General features: G+C 35.6%; 1 protein-coding gene across 4 annotated transcripts in view; it reads right to left on the bottom strand.

Annotated features, from left to right (window-relative positions):
- INO80D (INO80 complex subunit D) overlaps window positions 1-23,729 on the bottom strand; it is a 66,939-nt gene that overhangs the window by 26,678 nt on the left and 16,532 nt on the right. For all 4 annotated transcript variants that reach the window (XM_016425156.2, XM_016425157.2, XM_001370900.5 and 1 more), the window contains exons 5-6: window positions 21,791-22,536; window positions 17,411-17,519 (exon numbers count right to left, since the gene is read on the bottom strand). In XM_016425156.2, the coding sequence (XP_016280642.1) occupies window positions 17,411-17,519; window positions 21,791-22,536 (855 nt within the window). The remainder of the gene's footprint in view (window positions 1-17,410; window positions 17,520-21,790; window positions 22,537-23,729) is intronic.

Raw genomic sequence — 23,729 nt, 5'->3', positions numbered from 1 at the left:
CACCTTGATGAATTCTCTCCATCTTATTTCCCCTTGCTTAGGGGGGGACCACCACATCCCCCAATTTTCTCTCTTTTCTATCAGACTCCTCCCTTTTTCTAATCTCCTTCCCCTCCTATTTTCCAGCAGAGTAAAATAGATTTCCATACCCAATTGATTGTATATATTCTTCCCTCTTTGAGTCAATTCTGAGAAAGTAAGGTTCAAGTGTTCCCCTCCCCATCTCCCCTATCTTGTCCTCCACTGTACAAGCTCTTTCATGCCTCTTTAATGTAAGATAAATTACCCCCATTCTATTTGTCCTTTCCCCCTTCTCCCAATGCATTCCTCTTTCTCATCCCTTAATTTTATTTATTTAGATATCATTCTATCTATTCAACTCATACCCTTGCCCTCAGTCTATGTATACTACTTCTCACTGCCCTAATAATGATAAAGTTCTTAGGAGTTAAAAGAATACAATAGTACATTTTTGTTCATTTTTTGATGATTAAAGTTGGAAGCCAAAGCCTTCAAAAGTTTCCTTTAGTGGTCTTAAGAGTTCCCTGAGGAATTGGTAGTAAGAAGTGAAGTAGAGAAGGAGAAGAGCATCTTTAGAGGAGTTACATATAGCACATGGAAAATGGGTGGTCACTGGGTCAGTGGTAATTGGTCAGTCCTTTCTTGCCTATCTTGATTAGCTTGGTGACCTGGACAAGTTGCTTAACTTTCTGGCCTTTAGTTTCTCCTCTTGAAAAGTGACACAAATAGTCAGAGAGTCTTTCTAGTTTTAGATGCTATAAACAATATAGATTTGAAGGACAGAGTGAAGAATGACCAGGAATAGAGTTGATGTTGGTAGATAATGGAAATCTTTCTCTAAGGAAAACAAGGCTGGAGTGTGAACTGTGGAAAGTCTTGAGTACTTGGGACAAAGGTTGTCTTCAAGACATGGAAAGTCAGTAAAGTTTTTAAGAGACCAATTAGGAGGCTTTCATAGTAAATGTAGATATAAGATGATAAGCGCCTGAATTAGGTATTAGCAGTGAGAATGGAAAGGAAGAAGCACATGTGAGAAATAATAGGAAGGAAAATAGTCAGGATTTAATAGTTGACTAGATATGGAAGATGAAGGACAAGGCAAAGAGGGTTATGACTTTGAACCACAATAACTCAGAGAATAGTGATACCAACTGATGGCTAAGGAAGTTGGAAGGAAAAAGCTGGCCTTCTAGGAGGGAGATAAGGATGTTGGTTTTAAGTTGATTCTGGAAAAATAGGAGGCTGGAATGTAGGCAAGAGGTCAGGGCCAGAAATGGTTAATTGGGAGGCATCAGTATAGATGACAAGCTATGAGAATAGATATTTTGTATATGGCAAGCTAAGTATAGGGAAGGGATAGTTTATTGAGTTGAGAAAGGATTATGAATATAGTTCTGGAAGATTTACCAAGTAGGGAGTAGGTTATTTTAAAAGCAACGGTAAAAAATCTGGCTAGAGAAGGTGCTTACAGAGTTGGTCAAAGACCAGAGATATAGATACCACATTCACTATTCTAAAAACAAACTGTGAGTTACATGATAATGAAAATTATTCCTGCTATATTCCCTTTAAATGATTTAGGAACTCCAGAATAAAATATGAAAATGTAAAGAATCACTTAATGGTCATAAATTAGAAAAAATAAAAGTAATTGGTATTCAAAGTAGTGATGAACCCACCAAAGTAAAATTCTTTCCTTGTTTCTATAAATACATACATCACTATTAAATGAACTTCAGTTTGCATTTGATCCCCTTGACAAATCACACCACACTACTACTATACCATCCTTGACAAACAAATAAACCTTTATTTTTGGTAGATGATCCATGAGAGTCATTTAATTTTTCTGGGTTATCCCGAGGAGGTGGTATACCAGAACAAATCCCACTGAATGCTTCCTCTCCACATTTGCATACAGGTGAAATCAAGTTATAAATAACAACAAAAGCAAAATTGATTCAGTTAGAAGTTTCTTGAGTTAGGTATGTCTATAGTGTAGAAGGGGGATGTGGCAGTCAGAAACATTCGCCTAGGATGTGGGAAAAAGTGAAGAAGAGTCAAGGAGTTTAGGAAAGTTTAGGTCACTGGCTAAATGCAACTAATTACCTCAGATCTTTCAAATTCTGCCTCCTTTTTTCAGTGAGGGAATTACCAACTCAGCAGTAATAGAGAGCTGCCTAGGGCACTGGCCCTGGAAGTCCCAAGTAGGGCTCAGCTCAGAATCTCCAAACTTAGAGGTCTTGTCATAGGAACCCAGAATCTAGCTTCTAAAAGGTCCCAATTCTCATTTTATGGCTAAAGAAACAGGCCTAGAAGAAGCCAGGAGGGTATCTACTTAAGGACAACAGGTAGTAGATAGTTTGAGTGTGACCCAAGTCTGTGTCAGTGAAGCAAAGAATACTAAAAAGAAACTAGACTTGGGGTCAGGGTCAATGCTGCTTAACTCACCTGTGAGAATTAGGGTAAGCAATAGGAGGGACAAGAAGCCACTGAGGACTCTTCCAGTTCGCAATCTATGATTGGTTTATAAACCTTAAGTACCAAATAGGGATGTTTTCTCCACAAAAGTACCAACTCCCAAGCTTTCCAGAGGTGCTTAGTCAGTCTTGGGATCCTCAAGGCTCTCTCAGACAAACAGAATCTGTGACAGGTTTAACTAAATTGGAAAATCTTTGAGCAGGATCTCAGGGGCAGATTGTGTCAATTGCCCATCCATCCTTGGTAAGTAGAGAGAGGCTCACTAGGAAAGCCATGAAACTAGCAAAAACATTAGCTTCATAAAGATTTAATTATTTGGGAGAGTCAGAATATCTATCTTTATAGAGAAATTATGGAATCATAAAGGCAGAATCACATAAGAAGAGAAGGCATGAATAGGTTCTATTTTATGTAGATTGAGGAAGTATCCCATTGACCAGATCAGAGACGGATCAAAGTGTCAAAGTAAGTATGGATACATGTGGGACATCTTGCAATTCTTCTTGTGAAGAGGCTTTTTAACCTTTAAATAATGCTAATGAACTCTATAAATGATTTCTTTTTACCTTTTCAACTACAATTCCAAATTAAATATGCTTCCCTGCACAGTAGGTTGTATACTTCCAAAACTGAGATATTTTAAAAAGTTGGTAAAATGCTGAATGGCCATTGAGCTTTTTCCATATCCAGACACACCCTTCAAATGAATATACAAACAAAAAAAATCAGGTTAGGAAAAACCCTTAGGAAACCTAATATTTGATGAAATTGCTATAAATTTCTATAGTGAATGAAGATCTATTGTAACATTAATCTTCTATAGGTACCAAAGGGTAACATTCCCATACAAAAATACTACAAGCGGGGGGAAATAAAACTGTAACAATTAGAGATTTAATGCAAAAAAAAAAATCCCTTAAGTTTTAGAAATATCCATGCCTTCTTGTTCAGACCAGAAGGGATCATATTGTAGTATAACCACAAGCAGATTCTCCTGAGAAATCTTTTACAAGCCACGTTTTTTTTCAGAGGGTCCCACATACTTGGAGTGTCGAGTTTCACTTTCACATATTAACTAATTCAGTTAAAAATTTAACTATAGGTATATAATCAGCTGTTTCCATCAAGATGAAAGCCTTCTTGTTAGCTGAACTGGGAATATAGTACTGTTTCTACAGTCGTCAGTTTTTTAAGCCACTGACCCTACAATCTAATCGCCTAAAGAAAACAAGATGACTTCTAAAATAATTCATCTAAATATTTATTCATTATTTCTCTTACCTCAAGTAAGTTAAAAAAAAAATAAAAACAACCCTTAAGGATAGGAGTTATATGGCCTGAAATACAACAAAAGAGATTCAGTGATAATCTGCATATCTAAATACAAATACCCATGAGGAGATGGGTGTGTTGTATTTTTAGAGCAGATGCCACTAAAATAATTACAGAATAGTGTTTAGAAACTATAAGTTCAAGAAAGAATTTTAGGAAAGTACTTTTTATACCCCATCCTAAAAAATCTTGTTTGTAAGAATTGCTTTACTTATTGTAAACACTTGTTTGTATGAATAGGAATAAGTCAGAAAAAGAAGACATGGAGGAGAAAGGAAGATGGAGATATGTTTTATAGTTCTAGCTAGGAAAGTTCTTAAATAAGGAATAAAGAGAATCACAAAATATAAAAGACTATTTCAATTATATAAAATTTAAAAGCATTTACATGAACTGAATCAATGCAAATAGGATAATATGAGAAACTGTCAAATGGGGGGATTTTTGCATTGAACATCTTTACTTAATATCTGACATATCTTAAAATATATAAGGAATTAACACAAATGTGTATTAGGAAGAAAATAAATTCCTAATAGATAAGACATATTCTCATACTCTATTGGTGAGGTGGAGAAATAGTCCATCCATTCTGGAAAATAATTTAGAATTATGTGACTTTTTTGAAAGACTAAAATTTCCATGCCCTTTGACTCAAGAGATCTCACTGCTAGTCAATATTAAAACAGAAAGTTAGTTTCATGTGTACATACTATTGAAGAGAGTTCTATTAACTTTTTGTTAAGTGTCCTAAAATATCTATAGTAGCACTTTTCTGAGCAGTCAAGGACTAGAAACAAAGTAGGGACCCACTGACTGAGAAATGATTAAATAAAGTATGGTACATGAATGGAATGGAATGTTACCGTGCTGTAGAAATGAAGAACACAATGAACAGGGAAAAGTATACAAAGATTTAAGTGAACTAATACAAAGTGAAATAAGCAGAACCAGAAAAATAATATTGATGACTATGGAAAGAACATGGGGAGGTGAGGAAAGGAAGCTGAATGCCACAAAATTATATAGATTGAAGTTTGAAAGAGATATCAAATGACAGGTACTCCCCACTCCTAGCAGAAATGGAGAATATTGCAGATGTTAGATTTTACTCCTGGCTATCTCTACACCATGCCATCATCTCCACATCCTCTACCTCTATACCTCAGAGCCATAGAAATACCCTGGGCTCTAATAAGCCACCCTTTGCTCTATCTTGCCAGGATCCAATGTTCCACCATATTTTCAGGACATCTTCATACCATGCCATTAGTGTGCACACATAACTTGCCCCTTTTAGTATTATTGTCCCCTATTAGAATATAAGCATTTGGGGGGCAATGATTATTTTGTTTATTTGCATTTATATCCCCAGTTCCTGCTATAATGACTGGCATATAAGCATCTGTTTATCTAACATATTAGTTTTGTTGAAAATTTTTTTTGCTACTTTATTCTTTGTTATAAGGAATGGTGGGGTGAGGGGCAGTGCTTTGGGAAGTGTGGGTGAAATAAAAGATACTGATTTTATATATATATATATATATATATATATATATATATATATATATATATGAGCAACAACAGAAAAATTTGTTTTTATCATACTTTGGTGGGTATGTGATCCCACCAGTGACAATATTCCATTTAGTACAGGTATAGACAATCAGACTTGTCATCAGAAGGTCCAGGGTAGGAACAGAGAGGGAAAGGGAGAGGGAGAGGGAGAGATAGAGAAACTATTTAAACAAATCACCACCCTTTTAAAGTTAGCGTAGAAGTAGGTAATTTTGTGGAAGCAAGTATATAAAACTAAAGCCTCCTGTTCTAATGGTGTGGTATACTTGGGGATAACATACATATTTTATATATTTTTCTATCCCTCTAAGCACCATATGCTCTAAACAAGTATCTCACTTATAGCTTGTATTCAATTTAAGTATTCTTTGTGATTTTACTGTATATCTCAGTTGATTGACCTTGTTATATTTCTGTTCTAAACCTTTTTCCAAGGTTACACTATTAATGAGAGTCACAATGAAAACCTAGGTCACCTAATTCATACTTTTCTTATGTGGAAATTTGTTAGCTAACAGTATGAAATACGCAAGACTAGAATGAATCAAATATGATAATTTTTCATCATAAACAAAATTAGAAGGGGCAGCTGGGGTGGCTCAGTGGATTGAGAGTCAGGCCTAGAGACAGGAGGTCCTAGGTTCAAAACCTGGCCTCAGATACTTCCCAGCTGTGTGACCTTGGGCAAGTCACTTCACCTCTATTGTCTAACCCTTACCACTCTTCTGCCTTGGAGCCAATACACAGTATTGACTCCAAGATGGAAGGTAAGGGACTAAAAAATAAACAAATAAATAAATAAATAAATAAAATAAACAAAATTAGAAAAGATGCTTAGTTGAAGAATGAGTATAAGTGCCATTTAAGAAATCAGTTATAGATTTGCAAAAAGGGTGATTAATTAAAATGCACAAAGTATCAAATTTATATCCTGATATCCATTTACATTTCCATTTTCTATCAATGTAGAAAAGGAATGAGAATTGAATGTAAAGTAAAGGATATTGGCAAAGAATGTGGATTTTTAGAAATTCTGTAATCAACTTAGGTCAGAGAAAAGCTATAAAAGACATATAATGGACAAATAGTCTAACTTTACCCCTAGCATTACTCTCTCAGATCTATATAATTTCTGTAAGGTCATTTCCTGAGGAATTCAATGATTAAACACTTTTGCCAAGTATCTATCAGCACTTAATAATGAATTCTTTTAATATTCAAGAAAGACTTCAAACTCAATATTCACAACACTCATAACATTAGTTTATCCAATCTTTAAAACCAAATGAAATACTTTTAGACATAAGAAGTGGAAGAAGATGAAGTTAAATTATTTTAACTACAAGAATAATTATATCCTCATTCCTCAAGAGTCCCCTTTTCCTTCTGCAATTTATGTCACAAACATCTTTCATCATAGTCTCTTTTACCCCAGACTCATAAAAAGGCCCCCTTTCCTTACCAAGACCACACTCTCCCTCTTTGCCTTTTTGTGCTCCCTTGATTCCATCTTCTCCCAAATTTTCCAACTGATAGTTCCCAGGATTGTGATCATGCTTTTTCTTATCTTCAGGTTCTCCCTAATTACAGGCTCCTTCCCAGCAGCCTACAAACAAACCTATTGCTTCTGGTCCCATATTTTTACTCAGCTTAGAAAACTTGATAAGGCCATCTACACTAGATACTTCGACTCCCTCTCTTTTCACTTTCTCCTAAATCCTTAACTCAACTTAAATTGCTCTCTCCCAAATTTCTCAATACTTTGATTTTTTAAAGAAAATTATTTTAATTCTAAAGGTTAAACACCTTTTTCTTTTTAAAAAGAAAATGGTTATTTCCATGTACAAAGTTTCCTAGCTGTATATCCTTAGGCAAATCACTTAAATTCAGTTTCCCTCAATTTCCTCATCTGTAAAATGGGGATAACAATAGCACTGATCTCCAGGGTTGTCTTAAGGACAAAATGAGATAATATTTGTAAAGCTTTTAGCACAGTGCCTGGAATGTTGTAAACTCTACATAAATGTTAACCAGAACTAGTCTGGGAAACCTGAGAGCAAATTCAGCCTCAAATACTTATTAGCTATGTGATCCTGTTAGGTTACTTAGCCTTTGTTTTCCTCAGTTTTCTCATCTGTAAAAGAGGGATAATAATAATAGTGCCTCTCTGCCAGAGCTGTTGCCAGAGGCTCAGATGAGATCATCATTGTAAGGCAGCATGTAGGAAGCCATCCGTGAATGCCAGCTGTTGTGATTGCTGTTGTTCATTTTCCTCATACACACCTCACATAGTATCGCTCTCAAACCCTCCATTGCAGTGAAGGGCCACCCCTGCTTCTCATCCTGTCCCAGAGAGATGCCCCATGTGTGCCAAGCCCAGAACAGGTCAGACAGGTGCAGAAATCCCCAACAATCTTCCCCGGGAAATGAGGACGGGCTCTGGAGACAGAGCGCTCTGAAATGCCAAGATCTGAGGCAGTTTCTAATGAGGAGGTGGAAGTTGGCAGAAGGTAAGATATAAACCCCCTTACCTTCTGTCTTAGAATTGATACTAAGTATTAGTTTCAAGGAAGAAGAGATTTAAGGGCTAGGAAGTGGGGGTTAAGTGAATTACCCATGGTCAAACAGCTAGGAAGTATCTGAGGCCATATTTGAAGGAAGGTCCTGCTGACTCCAGGCCTGGCTCTCTATCCAATGATCCACCTAGCTGCATCTGAGATGTGCATTTTTGACCAAGGCCTATGTATGAACTTGTTTTGCTTGGTTATACATTTTTGTAACAAGTGCTTTTTTTGTCTTTTATTTTTTTTACAAATGAGATGAGAGAGATAAGAGTTAATAAAACTAGGGTTTTTGGTTCTAACAAAAGCTTAGAGCTACTATTAGTTTTAATTCCACTGAGGAATTTCATATTATATATGAATCTTGGTAGCTATTAAAAAGGTAGCATATGGGTAAAAAGGCTGACTGATGGGTCTAAGACAGAGAAATATTTTGCATACTATTATGAAAAACATTTTAAGTTTAGGTGTTTCTGAACCAATAAAAAGTTAAGGATTATTTGTGAATCTTAAAATTTCTCAGACTTTACCATGGAACATTATCTTACAGTTAAGGTTAAGGTTATTCCCCATTTAAACAATGCAGGTACTTGGTCAGGAATGTATTGAGAACTTAACCTTACTCCACCCATATTTAGGCATACCTTAAGGGGAAGATAAAGTTGTAAAACTCCTTACTGAACAATGAAAAAGTCCCCAACCCATACTTATAGAGAGGTAAAAGCCCTTAAGCTAGGTCTATTTTTAGATCCAATACAAAAGGGAGGTGGCTAAGTACCTATGAAGGTCAAATTAATCACTAAAAGGGCAAGCTTAGCAAAGAGATGTGAAATACTCAGCAGTTTTAGTCTACCCAGAGAAGGTGATAACAAGATTTGAATTAAGAATGGTCTGTCCTTTGGAAAACGTCTACTATGATTGGTAGATGTGAAAACGTAGGGGAGGTGACATAGGAGAAAATTCTCTTTAAAAGGAGCTGTCTGAAACAGTTCAGGGGAGTTGGGATCAGTTGAGTTCAGGAGCTGAACTGGAGGGTCTCTTTGAACACTAGAGTTTTGCTTGGGACAATCTTGTGGTGAGTGATTAAAGACTGACTTAGTTTTCTCTATTAAAAAGAAAGGCCTAGGCCATTACTCTGTCTCTCTCCCTTCTTTAATTCCTTCATTTGTATTAATTAAAATCTCCATAAAACCCAGCTGACTTGGGTATTTCATATTTGGGAATTTTTTTCCCATGGCAACCACTTATTTTTTATTTAAATCAAGACACTAAATGCTTTTGGCAATTCATAGTCTTGAACCCATATTTTCATGGTCACAGTTTATGGCAACCACTCTTTTGTCTGTAACATAGTACTTAACCTCTTTATCATACTTTGAAAAGAAAACAGAATTGTAAACAATTCAAAATTAATTAGCATATTAATTAGTTGTTTTCCCAATCTTGATTGTATTGTTCTTGTAATTTTTGAGAATATTATTTTAGCATATATTATGGAGGTCTAAAGACCAAGTTAACAAAGTATTCTTCATTGATTCTAGAACAACTTTTCTACAAGGATCTTTGGAGTCGACTTGCCTGGTGGACTGTAGAATTATTTTATTTTATTTTTGTTTTTTTATTTTATCAAATACTTGGAAGTCTTAAAAATATCTTCTCTAATGTCCATCAAAATCTCTGTTTCAGATGTGGCAATAGGATTTACCATCTGCAAGGATGGACAGCTGGAGAACTATAGAAAACTTCCCATATCACATCTAATCCTTTCACATCTAATTCCTGCAGGTAGCTGTGGGAAGAGAGAACCTCAAGAGCCTCCTGGTGGAATCTTCATTATAGAATTCTTTTTCCTTTTGAATATTATTCACTTGCTTTCTTTGAACAAGTCAGATAAAACTTGTTATAACTTAAGTTAGAACTTTATATCAATATAAATGAATATCTCAGAGGGCACTCTTCAAAAAATATAGCTAAATGCCTTATAAATCTGTTCAGAACAGTGAGAAGGCAAGAAATGGTTTATACCATTACTACTACTGGTAAAATATTTCAAAGCACATTCTTTCCCGATGGATCAACAAAAATCACCTCCACACAAAGAGAGCAATATAACCCATATATTATAACTACTCAACAATTCTTGATTTTTAATGCATAATTCCTTTTGATCCATTAATTCTTATTTTAAAAAAAATTTAAGTTCATGGACATCATGTTAAGAACACTTGCATTAAAGGTCCATATTTCCTCTTGTAGGTGGGTATATTTGGCTTTGCAGGGCAAATTATTCTCAGTTGTAAGCCTCTATGTTTTGTCTTTTGGCATACTATATTCCAAGATCTCCTCTCATTTTAAGTAGCAGCTGCCAGATCTTAAGTAACTTACCTACACTTATGTGACCTGATACTACAGTTCCCTGAAACTTGAAATGCTATTTCTAGATGCTTATAGGCTATTTTCTTTGATGTGGAAACTCTGGATTATGGCTTTAACATTCCCCAAAATTTTCCTTTTGGGGTTCATTTCATTAGGATAGGTGGATTCTTTTTTATATTATCTAATAGTTGTAATAAATTTATACAGTTTTCATTCATTATTTCTTGCAATGTAGTGTTCAGCTTTTTAAAAATCATGGTTTTCAAGGATTCTCATCTTCTCTCCTTGTACTATTTCCCAACTTAATTGTTTTTTACATCAGATATCTGATATTTTCCTCTATTTCTTCAATATTTGATCTACACAAGAGTAGTAGCAATGGGAATTCAAATTAGAAAGCATTTATATTGTATTTATACAAGAAGAAAGGCATTGTACTAGATGCTAGGAATACAAGAACAAAACAATTCCTTCCCAAAAGGAGTTACTGTTTTACTGGTTATAGACAAATTATACATGGAAAAGTAAATACAAAAGAGATAAAAAATAAACAAAATAAAGAGGAGGGTATTGGCCAGAATACTCACAATGAGTAAAGATCAGGAAAAGACATGTATAGAAGGCAGCACTTGAACTGAATTTTGAAAGGAGTCAGAGAATCTAAGAGGCAGTGGTGAAAAGGGAAAGTATTTCAGGAAAGGGGACAACCTATACAAAGGCACAGAAGTGGGAAAGAATGCAGAATAGTTGAGAGCAGGGACTGCTTAATTTTTGTCTTTGTATTTAGAGTGCTTTGTGAAGAGTAGGCAATTAATATCTAGAGGTTGTTTGATTTAGAGAAGTCATGCTGTATAAGAACAGCTTCCTTCAAAAATCAGCTCAAGCCCCACTTCCTACAGGTGGCTTTTGTGCCCCACTCCCCACCCCAACAGAAGCTAGTGTTTTTTCTTCTCTCCCAACTGCTCTTCTTTTAAGTACCTACTTATTTATTTTTGTCTCCCCTATTAGAATGGAAACTACTTTAGGGCAGGTACTTCTTATATCCCTAGCACTTAGTACAGTGCTTGGTAATATTAAATGATCAACAAATAATCAATTAATTAATAATTATTAATAATAAATGATTAATAAATCCTTATTGATTGACTATTACCTAGGGCACAAGACTTCGGAGAATAAAGTAAGGTCAGAGTAGGGGTGATAAATCAGAAAAGCAAGGAGGGATGGAGTGACTAGAGGTCATAATGAGGACAGAGAAAAGTTAGAATGAGACAGAAAGAGATAGAGGAAAGTATTAAGAAACACAAGAAAGGAATTTCAGCTTTTGGGATGGCAGTTACAGTTGAGGATAAAATCAAATGTATGACTGTAAGTTTTAAATTTCAGTATATTTGGAAAGTGAGCTCCTTTAAAAAATATAAATTATCAGCATTTTCAAATTTAGAAGTGATCATTCACAAAGCTACAAAATTCTTTTTGTATTTACTGTATTCTATATTTTCTCTATTAAAAATGTTGAATGTATTTCCTTTTGAGATGTACATGTGATTATTTTATTGTTTTTGTTTTTTTAATTATAGCAATTTATTATGAGAAAAAGTATACATTTGTTGGATATTAAATTTAACACATTTAATCATGTGAGTGACCCCTTTTATATTATCAGTATTCTGTATTGAGGCAGTGAAAAAAAAGTCAGTCATTCACTTTTGAAGGAGTTGTATTTTCTTATGTGTAAAAAAAGAGGAGAATAAAATAGGATATGAATTCAAGAGCTTTAAATCTTGTCAACCTACACATTTTACAAATGATGAAACTGAGGCTCAAGGAATTAAAGTGACTTGCCCAAGGACATGTGATCATTTTTAAATAGTTTCTAACTAGAAGAATAGGCTGGGTACAATGGTAGGCAAATATTCTTTTTTTGAAGGATTAAGGTCTATTTCATGGGATAGAATGGCATAGTTGTATAAATCAGTGGCATTCTGATATTAACAAAAAATGACAATACTATACTGACTAGCCATTTCAATACACACCTACCATGAGATTTTGTTTGTTTAATAATCTAATTTAAAGTGGTGTATATTTAAATTTTCACTTAATTGTCTACTTTCCAAACTAGATTTATACGTTCCATTAGGGTAAGAACAACAATGTAATTTTTGTATAGACCAAAACACTTAGCATAGTGCTTTTTATATGTTTTGTGTAAACTTATTTATGTAAAAGTTATCTTCCTCAGTAGATTGTAAGCTCTTCAATAACAGTAACTATTTCATAATACATAGCACTATGAGTGTCTGGCACAGGGTAGACACTTAAGAAATACTTAGTGATTGATTGGGTAGGTAGGAGAAAGTGCAAATTGCTGAAGCTGAGGAGGCCGATGAACTGAGAGGCCTAGGTGTCAGTGGGTACCAAATTCCTGAGCTCACTGAGGTAGAGAGGAGCCCATGAGCCAATTACTGAACCCCATTATTAAGGAGGAAATGTGGGGCAGATGGATAACAATTAGGATCTACATAAGGTGATTTATCTGAAGATCATAAACTGAAAAGGAGAGGTTACTAAATAATGTTTTGGGGGTGGAGTGGAAGAGAGTGGTCTAGAAGTTTCAGTGTGGAACAAGGAGTTCTCATTTTGGTCCAATGAATGGGGTAGGCCGAAAAAAGATACATTTAAGTACTGAAAAGAAAGGTCAAGGAGGCATTATCTTCTTGAGATGAGTCAGGTTCCTAATTGTGCAAGAAGGAGTATGTTAGAAAAGATTAATAGGAAGGGAAGTTTGTTAGCAATAGAATGAAGGATGGAACAATGGAGAGGAAAAGCGAAATGGTATAGTGACTGAGGAAGGATATGGTATGATAGCAAAGCAACTCTGACAACGAATAACAGATAAACAAAAATTCAATAGATATTTTAAAGGAAAAACTAATGATGGCATTTGGAGATAAAAAGACCAGAAAAACTCAAAAAATGATTGACAGTGAAGTTTTCAATTTAGGTAACTAAAAGATACCACTGAGAAAAACAAAAAAAAAGGTTAAAAGTAGGTGGTTTAGGAAAGGAAGATGATAAGCTATGGAATATTAAGTCACCCAAGTGGAGATTTGATAAAAACAATTAAAGATATGGGATTAATGCTTAATCTGAAGATAAGGCTAAAAAGTATAGTAAATGCCCCACTAAAAGAGAATGGCTAAAACAACTGTGGCACATGAATGTAATGAAACATTACTACACCAAACCAAACAAACAAACAAAAAAACAAGTATATGAAGAATTCAGAGATGCATAGAAAGATATACACTGATAGAGTAAACCAGAAAACAACATACAAAATAACTGTACAATGTAAGTGGAAAGAAAAGCAAAATAAAAATTAATTTTTGATCATTATAATAACCAAGCTTGGTCACAGAAAAAAACTGAAAATATATGCAACCCCTTTTTTGATACAGAATTAAGTGACTATGGGATGTGGAATACTGCATGTTATACATGCAATACAACATAAGGTTGATTTGTTGGCTGATCTTGCTGAAGTTTTTTTTTCTTTCTTTTAAAGTTTTTTTTTTTTAATGAGGCATGACTCACTGGAGGGGTGATGAAGGGAATTACCTGGAAATGAAGGTGATATGAAAACAAAAGATGTAAAAAAAAAAGAGAGAGAGAGAACAAATTCAAAGCCTGACAGTTAACAGCAAAAAATGTGATGGTGAACTGAGACCATTTCATAGTTTCAATTAAAGGGAAAATCACAGGGAAAGAGATGCTGATTACCAAGTACTAAGCATTAAGGAAAGCTTATAGTGAGTGAGTGAAATAGTGAGCAAAAAGGACTAGCCATAGAGGAGAAAAAGGAAGCAAATAATGTTTCATGGAAAAAAAGATAGGAGACAATTAAGTTGAAGATGTTAAAGAAGTCTAAAAGAATAAGAACTGTATCAACTGAGGGATAGCTGAACAAATCCATATAAGTGAAGGTAATGGTTTATAGGTAGGTCAGATGATAGAGAGCCAGACCTGGAGACAGAGGGTCTTGGGTTCAAAAATAACCTCATACTTCTTAGTTGTGTAATGACGGGCAAGTCACTTAACCCCAAGTCCTAGCCTTTCCTACTTTTCTGCCTGAAACCAATACAAAGTATTGATTCTAGGACAGAAAATAAGGATTTAAAAATAAAATTAGTGATATTCAGAAAAACATTGGGGATCTATATTAACTGATAAAAAACCCCAACAACAACAAAGCAGAAGCAAGAGAACTACATAATGACAATAAAACCTAAAAAAAAAATCACTAAAAGACTGCTAGATTCAGATCAATTGCAGTATCCAATCTTGGCTCAGAGGAACAGATGGTGAAACATATTGCCCTTATCTCAGTAGAGAAGTAGGTAGCAATGACTGTGGAATACTATATTACAAATGATGTTAGATGTAGTTGGTCAATACTGCTTTCTAGTTTTTCTTTGGGAGGAACGACATAATGGGAAATAAATGTGGTGTTAAAAACAAAAGATGTAATAAATAAAACATTAAAGAAGTGAAAAAAGATCATCTGTCCTAAGACAACTAAGCTGAACAAATTGGAGGAACAAATATATTTGAATATTATAGCACTATAAAGGAATGATAAATATGAAGGATTCAGAGATGCATGGGCAGACTTGTATGAAATGATGAGTAGAAAAAGCAAAGTGCATGGAGACTGGAACAACCTCCAGGAAGTGATGCAGAGCAAAAGGAGCAGAACCAGGAGAACATTGTACACAGAGACTGAGACACTATGGTTCAATCAAACGTAATGGACTTCTCTATTAAAGGCAATGCAATGTCCCTGAACAATCTGCAGGGATCTATGAGAAAAATCACTATCCTCAAGCAGAGGACAAACTGAGGGAGTAAAAACATTGAGGAAAAGCAACTGTTTGACTACAGAGGTGGAGGGGATATGATTGAGGAGAGATGCTAAATGAGCACCTGAATGCAAATACCAACAACAAGGAAATGGGTTCGGAGCAAGGACACATGTGATACCCAGTGGAATTGTGTCGGCTAGGGGAGGGGTGGAGGGGGGTGAGGGGGAAGAAAATGATCTCTGTTCCCAATGAATAATGTATGAAAATGACCAAATAAAATAATGTTTAAAAACTTAAAAAAAAGAAAAAGAAAAGTGAAAAAGACATATATATATAATGTCCAAAAAAGCCACAAAACTCTAGCCAAATATAATGGTCAAAGTTAGGGATATATCCTAACAAACTCAAAAATTATTTTTAGAACACATACTTTAAAGGCAGATTTGTTTAGGTGTTTGTTGGGAAATGATTGCTGCATCAAAACAAATGACATCAATACTTTTTAAAGTTAAAAGAGGGAATAATTTTGTGGGGAGGGGTTGTTCTATTTTTAATGCAATTGAGGGGCAGGGTAGATGTTTTTAATGCAATTGAGAGGTAGATGGCTCAGTGTATAGAGAACCAGGCTTGGAGACAGGAGATCCTGGGTTCAAATCTAGATTCAGAAACATCTTAGCTGTGTGATTTGGGCAAGTCACTTTACTTCATATGCCTAGCCCTTACCACCCTTGTGCCTTGGAACTAATACCCAGTATCAATATTCTAAAACATACAGTAAGAGTTTTTTTTTAAAAATAAAACAAAATAAAAGCAACTGAAGAGCTTTGAATTTACCCTATATACAGTAACCCTTGAAAAATGGTTTTTTAAGAAACAAAATGATGTGATGAAAATGGCATCTTGTGTACTTATTAAATAATTGTTGGATGAATAAATATGTGTGAATCAACTAGCCAACATGAATTTATCAAATACTCTGTGTCAAGTATTATAGTTGGTGCTGAAGATAAAAGAATAAAAAAGATAATAGTTCATGTGCTCAAGGAATTTATATTCTCCAGAGGCAAAAATTAGCAAATATGTATGTGCAAATGTTCACTGTTTTCCCAAATAAGGAGAAAAATGGAACTAGGTTTTTCTAGTCATCATGGTGCCTGTCCTAATAGAACTCAATAGTCAGATGAACCCAAAATTTCCAGGTACAAACAAGAGAACTAGCAAGTGCTAAAGCATCCCTCCTGTATTAAAGAAAGAGTCTTTCAAATGTATATCATGGAGGGAGCAGCTGGGTAGCTCATTGGATTGAGAGCCAGGCCAAGAGATAGGAGGTCCTGGGTTCAAATCTGACCTCAGACACTTCCCAGCTGTGTGACCCTGGGCAAGTCACTTCACCCCATTGCCTAGCCTTTACCACTCTTCTGCCTTGGAACCAATACATAGTATTGGTTTTAAGACGGAAGGTAAGGGTTTAAAAAAAAAAGTATATGGTGGTAAGAAAAGTAATGTTCCTGTATAAATGAAAAGACACTGTCTTTCCAAGTTCCTGTTTGGAAGTCAAAACTAAACTAAAAAAGTCAAAATACATCCAAAAAAAAATTTTCTTTTGGTAAGGCTGAAATCACTATTGAAATTACCTTGTACAATACTAAGCACACTAATTCAGGAAATATTAAATAAATAATGATGGGTCTAAACTTGCCAACAATAAAGGAAAATCCAAATATATTAGTCTTCTTTGTCCTGGGGACAGAGAAAAAGATGAAATGGAGACTATTCATGATACAGTGGAAATAACATTGAGTTGAGAATTTGGAAACCAAAGCTCAAGTTCCTACTCTGCCACTAAAATAGCTGAGTTACCTTCTTCACAAAGTTCCTCTGGACTTTAGTTTCCTCATCCACAAAAGAAGGAGTTAGACTCAATTATCTTTAAAGGCTCTTTTAGCACTAGCATTCTATGAAGCCAATGTTTGTTCTAATTGGGTTGCAGGGGAGTGATAGAGATGTTTACCTAAAAAAGGGTGGAAGCAATTTCCACTAAACAGATAAAGTTAAATTCTTAGGGGGAACATATTTTACTATAACCTCCTCCACCATAAGACCAGATCTAATGTAATAGTCAAAAAAATTTAATGTTAATACATAAAATCAGTGTTACATCACTCATTTATTTAAAAAAAAAAAAAGACTTACTCTTGTCTTTCATATCTGAGGGTTTCTCGGATGGACCATGCAACCTGGTATGGTGAGGCTTGCTCTGATTCCTCCAATTCTTCTCCACTATCTTCAGACCAGTCCAGCCCTGGGCCAGATGAGTCAATAACATACAGACAGAAAAATATAAATTCAATCGAATATAGGAAATAAAAGTTATTCAATATATATCTAAGTCAATAATAGCAAGTACTACTATAACGTAAATCAATTCCACCCAATATGCTTGGGTTCAGTTCTAAGACATTACTAAAATAACTAATTAATATTCATTCACCATTTTAAAAAAATGATCTTTCTTTATGGTAACATCTCATCTAACAAAAAGAATGTTTTCTACTCTTTGTTGGAGATGTATGTCATCAGCAAGGATTAAAACAAGGTATAAGAATATAGGAAGTATTCCAAGACATAAGAAAATAGGTTTACAGTAAGAATATACTTCAATGTCTCAAGCATATGTGGCTCTCTGGTATAAATCACAACCCATCTATGACTTGATAGTCTTCAAGAGTTGCTGAAGTTGAAATATCCATCACTACTAAAATCATTAGAACTTAATTAGGCTAGGCAATCTTTAGAGAACAAAATACATAGAATGTCAACATATAGTATGAAAATATCATTAGATTATGACTAAAATAACATAAAAGGGCCACAAAAAAAGAAATATAAATCTGGGAGTCTTGGGGAAATAAGTAGAAACTGACTGGACTGTGCTCCAAAAAAAATCAAACAAGAGAGACAAATTGTGCCCATTTTTCAATATGGTCAGAGGTAACCCAGTTTTATCTTCAACTGTTCACATACAAAGAAAAGCTATGTATTGAGTTATTTTTGTAGAGAACAACTATTTAAGAATAACCCTGACTCAATTGATTTGTGAAAATTATATCTATTTTTTACAGGGCCTACTTTGTTATAAAGGAGCTTTATTCCAAGAAAACTTATTAATCAAGAAACTAAGTCTTTCTTAAGTTCTGAAACTTTTAAACCTAATGAACCTTTATGCTTGAAGATAAAAAGAACTATACCATCAGTGAAAATTAAATTCTTAAAAAAACCCTGAAAATATAGCATTACCTAATCCCCTGAACAACAAGGCCTAAATTATAAAGTTGAATACAACTAGTTTAAGTAGGACAACTGAAAGGTAAAAAACAGCAATGGTGAAATTTGGTTATCCACCTTCTAACACACAACAATATGCATATTTTAATGATTTTAAAAGAACCTCCAAAGATTTTATTATTGTGGTTACAGATTTTATTTTTGGTCTTCAAAGAATTATAAATTTTCCCCACTCAATTTTCTAGGACCCAAATTTAGGGAGGAAAGGAATAGTGAAGAAAAATACATGATCTCTGTTACACTGAAGAATGACAAATGACTATATTTCTTAATACTAATTTCATTATGATTAATAAATTTAGATGATTTCTGATGCTCAGATAAGTATTTTACATTTTGAAAAATGAATAGGTTTTGAATATCCATTTTTCTTTTTAAAAATCTTAATTTCTAAAATCATCTTTAGTTTTTGAGGGAAGGAAAGGAGGGAAATAAGCATTTAAATAGCTATGTGCCAGGCACTGTGCTAACACTTTACAAATGTTATCTCATTGGAAATATCTCACAACTCTTAGAAGTAGGTATTGTTATTATCCCCATTTTACAGTTGAGGAAAATGAGGTAAACAGAGGTTAAATGAATTGCCCAAGGTCACATTGATAGTATCTACAGCTGAATTTAAACCCTTGACTTCCTGATTGTAGGCCCAGCCACAAATACCACCTAGAGAGGGACACAAAGTCAGTCACAAACTTAACAACATGGAAATAACACTACTCAATCTTTCACACTGACTTTGGTGAAACATAGTTGTATGTTCATTGCTGCAAACTTTAGACAAAGGACTATCATTTAATTCAATTAAACAAGTATTTCTTAAGCATCTTTGTGTCAGGCACTGTATTAGCACTAGGGATATAAGGACAAACCAACCCCTGACAACAAGTTGGGGAAGACAGGGAAGGCTCCTGTTAGGAGGAGGCCCTCCCATGAAATCTTGAAGAGAGATCAGGATTCCAGAAGAATGAGATGAGGATGAGGAACATTCCAAGCAGAGAAGACGTCCCCTTCAAGGCAAGGGAGTAGGAGACAGACTACCTCACTGTCAAAATAACAAGGAGGCCGGTTTGGCTGAACCACAGAGTGTGGAAGAGGGCTTTAATGGGAGCTAAGTTTAGAAAGACAGACAACAGTCAGATCGGAAGGATCCAAAGAGGAGTTTGTGTTTTATGCTGAAGACGGTAAGGGAAATGTCAGAGACTTGTACTTCAAGAACATCACCTGAGGGGCAGCTGGGTGGCTCAGTGGATTGAGAGCCAGGCCTAGAGATGGGAGGTCCTGGGTTCAAATCTGACCTCAGATACTTTCCAGCTGTGTGACCCTGGGCAAGTCACTTAACCCCCATGGGTTAAGCTCTTACCACTCTTCTGCCTTGGAACCAATATACAGTATTGGCTCCAAGATGGAAGGTAAAGGTTTAAAAAATTAAAAATTAAAAAAAAAAAAAGAACATCACTTTGGCTCCCACCTGGGGGGATGGATTCAAAAAAGGAGAGAGAATGGAGGAAGACAGTTAGGAGGCTGCCATGATCATCTTGACAACTGTCTCAGTTTCCTCCTCTTTAGAATGAAGATAATAACAGATACCTTTTAGAGTTGTTGCAAAGATAAAATAATACAGGGTCTTTTTTATGTGACCCCAGCACTTAGAACATAATTGGAGCTAAATAAATGCTTGTTGAACTGACTTACTTTTCATTTTTTTTTTGTTATGACTGTTCAAGTTGGGGAACAATAGGGAGAGATTATAAATACATATAAAAATAAATACTTTTTAAAAAATCTAAGGGGCAGCTGGGTAGCTCAGTGGATTGAGAACCAGGCCTATAGACGGGAGGTCCTAGGTTCAAATATGGCCTCAGACACTTCCTAGCTGTGTGACCCTGGGCAAGTCACTTAACCCCCATTGCCTAGCCCTTACCACTCTTCTGCCTTGGAGCCAATACACAGTATTGACTCCAAGACGGAAGCTAAGGGTTTAAAAAAAATCTAGCTTTCATTTTATAATTAATTAACATACACAATCTTCTAATGGAATAATTTGCTTTGTAAAGAAATGTAAGACAGTTAGACGGCTCAGTGCATTGAAAGCCAGGCCAGGAGATGGGAGGTCATGGGCTCAGACTTGGCCTCAAGACATTTCCTAGCTGGGTGACCCTGGGCAAGTCACTTAACTTCAGTTGCCTAGCCCTCACTATTCTTCTATCTTGGAACCAATACTTAGTATAGATTCCAAGACAGAAAGTAAGGGCTTAAAAAAATGCAGACACAAACATGAAAGAACAAGTCTAAAGCTCAAAAGCAATGATGAGAAGGCTGGAAATCTAGGTTCCTAAATCAGAACTGTCCCTGGATCAGTGAGCCATGTTACTGTTCCCAACACTGACTACAAAAGGGTTTTAAAGGAATACTTGAGATGCACTCTATTGTAAAGATAATTTAGGGTTGTGACCTAATCTAAATTAATTTTGATAGCCAGGGAATACCCAAATAAAATACCCAAGTCAGCTTGGAAACTTATGATGGTTTAATTAATAAAGAGGGAAAAAATTAAGGAGAAGAGAGAGGGAAAGGTATAGGATTTCTCCCACCTGGCCTGTGCCAGGGGGAGTTCAAAGTCCTCCACCATGAGGTCTTTGAAGATTAGAGGCTTTTTCTGAGAGGGTAGTGTTTGGAAGGTAAAGGAGGAAAGAATTAGCCTAAAATTCCGAGAGAGCTCAGAGAAGACGCCTCACCTGAACTAGGTTACTAGGCTTCTTCCATTTTGGTATCAAGGAAAACTTACCGCTAACCTGGACAACAGCTGCCACCACGCCAAGACGCTGAAATGTTCAGCACACTGCCCCCAGCCACCTCTCCGCTGCCAAAGAGCCCGGAGAGAGGAAGTGATGCGAAATATATAGATGGTTTTACATCACTTTCCTGCGTCTTACATGTAACAATGGTAGCTTAAGCTTGACTTGACAGCCAAGGGGTCTGTCAGTTGTTTCTGATTTGTCATTTTGCTAGCACATGTCTGTCATAGGTCATCCTCCTAACTACATAATCCTTAAGTATGGGTGTAGACATTCCTGTTTTTGTTAGACTAAGTAGGGTGAAGTAATCTAAAGTTCACACTATCAAGACATCCCATAAATGGGAACAAAAGAAATCAAAGCCTCACACAACTGTGCACCCTTTGCTGCGGTTATCCCCAATATGATGTTGTAGACTAGATTATTGACTTACCTAAATGGGGAAACAGATCTGTGTCCAGCTGCTGTCTTCGAGTGCACAGTTTCACCAGTCTCTGCAGCCGACTCATGCAAGCTGAGTGTGGAGAGAAGGCTGTGGCTTTCATGAGGACCCGATCAGTCCTGGGGGGGTCCACAGCAGGAGCCCTACCGGATGGCAGGAGAGGCAGAGGTCTCTTCTGGGACGACTGCCTCGCTTGTGCTATAGTGTGTGTGGTGGGTGCCACTCCCTGCATTGGTAGGCTGGTGTTCTGAGGTGGAGGGGACTTGCAGACTAAACCCTGCGGCAGCCCTGGAGGTTTTAAAGAAGTGGATAAAGGTGGCAGATGGGAGTGCTGCTGCAGAGGCTGCTGCTGCAAAGGTGCAGGAGGGGGACTAAAGTGCTCTTGGCGGACTTTTAAAATCTCTGTCTCTCTCTGGCGCTGCCGATTCTGGGCCAACTTACTCTGCAACTTCTTCCTCACAGTTGCCCCTTTCTTTAGGTCATCATCTTCTTCATTGAAAGCAAATGGATCTTCCAACTCTGTCTCCAAGTAGTGGAGAGGAACCCTTGCCCCTGGTGGCGACAGGGACATTCCATCAAGTCCATTGGGCATCTTCAAGGCCAATGTGGGCACCGTCAGACTGAAGGCCATGTTATCCATTTGGTGCCTGGCCTTTACCTCCTCTATTGGATCATTCTTTTTCTTCCTCTCTTTTTTCGGTATAAAGCCAAGTACCTGCAAGTGGCTGTTGCAGTACCTTTAAAAAAATGCATACACAGTAAGTTCTAGATTTCCTTTGCCTTAATGGGAAAACTGGACACTATACAGTATAATATAGTTAAATTAAACCTCTCAAATTCATTTAACTTCTTTAAAAAATAGTTGTTTCTTATTAAAATAAAAAAATAAAATTAAAATTAAAAAAACTAAATAATCAGGGTTCTTACACTATTAAATGGACTAAATAGTAATGATTTGTTTTGTTCTGGTTTTGCATTAGTTTTTTATAATTAACAATAAAAGTTCCAGGAAACTATTAAAAGATGATTTAATGATAATTTAAAAGATTAGGTTGAAAAATGGTCTTAAAAAAAAACCCAACAACGAAAATTACAAAAGCAGATGTCCTTTTCATTTTATTCATTGATCTCTGGCATTTCAAAGAGATAGCTACAAATGGAGGTCTAAAAGAGAAAGAGGGAAACAGTGACTTCAGTTTAGAAGGGCTTCAATCCAGTATTGCTAGGAGTCCCATATTTCATCTAGCTGTCTTCAGCTAAAAAGTCAAATAGAACATGGCTAGCTAAGCCAAGAACTAAGGGTTCCCTCCTACTTGTTTCTTTTACCTCAAAGGGAAGATAATAGTTGGAAGAGCAGGTAAGCCTTTTATTCTACGTGACAGTATTTTTCAAGAAAGTTTTACAAAGTTCTCTTTTAAGAAAAGAATAATAGTAATACAGGTGTTCCATAAACATTTTATGGAAATTATAAAGGTCATAACTGCTGTGCATAATAGGTTTTTGTATAGCTACATGGAAGCAAAAGAACTCATTTAGGGATGTTTTCAGTCTGGAATTCTTACATTACAGAGAAGGGTATATATGTATAAATCAACTTTACTTACACATCTATTGCAAATTACAAATCTATTTGTTTCAATTAGTGTTTCTTAAATCTACTACTGATCTTTTTATTTTCAGTAAGATGTTTGGGCATGTGGGATTATATAAGTAAATCCCAGCTAGGATGAGTTTCTCACTTTTTGCATAATTATTATTCCTAGCTAACAGAAAAAAGTAGACAAGTCTTATACTAATTAATAGTTGTCTTTCAAAGCAGAACCACAAACAAGAATCCAATATGAGTGTACTTAAGTTTAGGAACCACTAGCTTTCAACACATCTTTTTAAGGACCATCTAAAGAGATAAGTATGAGGGGATATCATCTAA

The sequence above is a fragment of the Monodelphis domestica genome, chromosome 8 (assembly GCF_027887165.1).
Source record: "Monodelphis domestica isolate mMonDom1 chromosome 8, mMonDom1.pri, whole genome shotgun sequence".
Taxonomy (NCBI): Eukaryota; Metazoa; Chordata; class Mammalia; order Didelphimorphia; family Didelphidae; genus Monodelphis; species Monodelphis domestica.
Note: the sequence above shows the minus strand (reverse complement) of the source record. Positions and strands in the feature narration are given on the sequence as shown.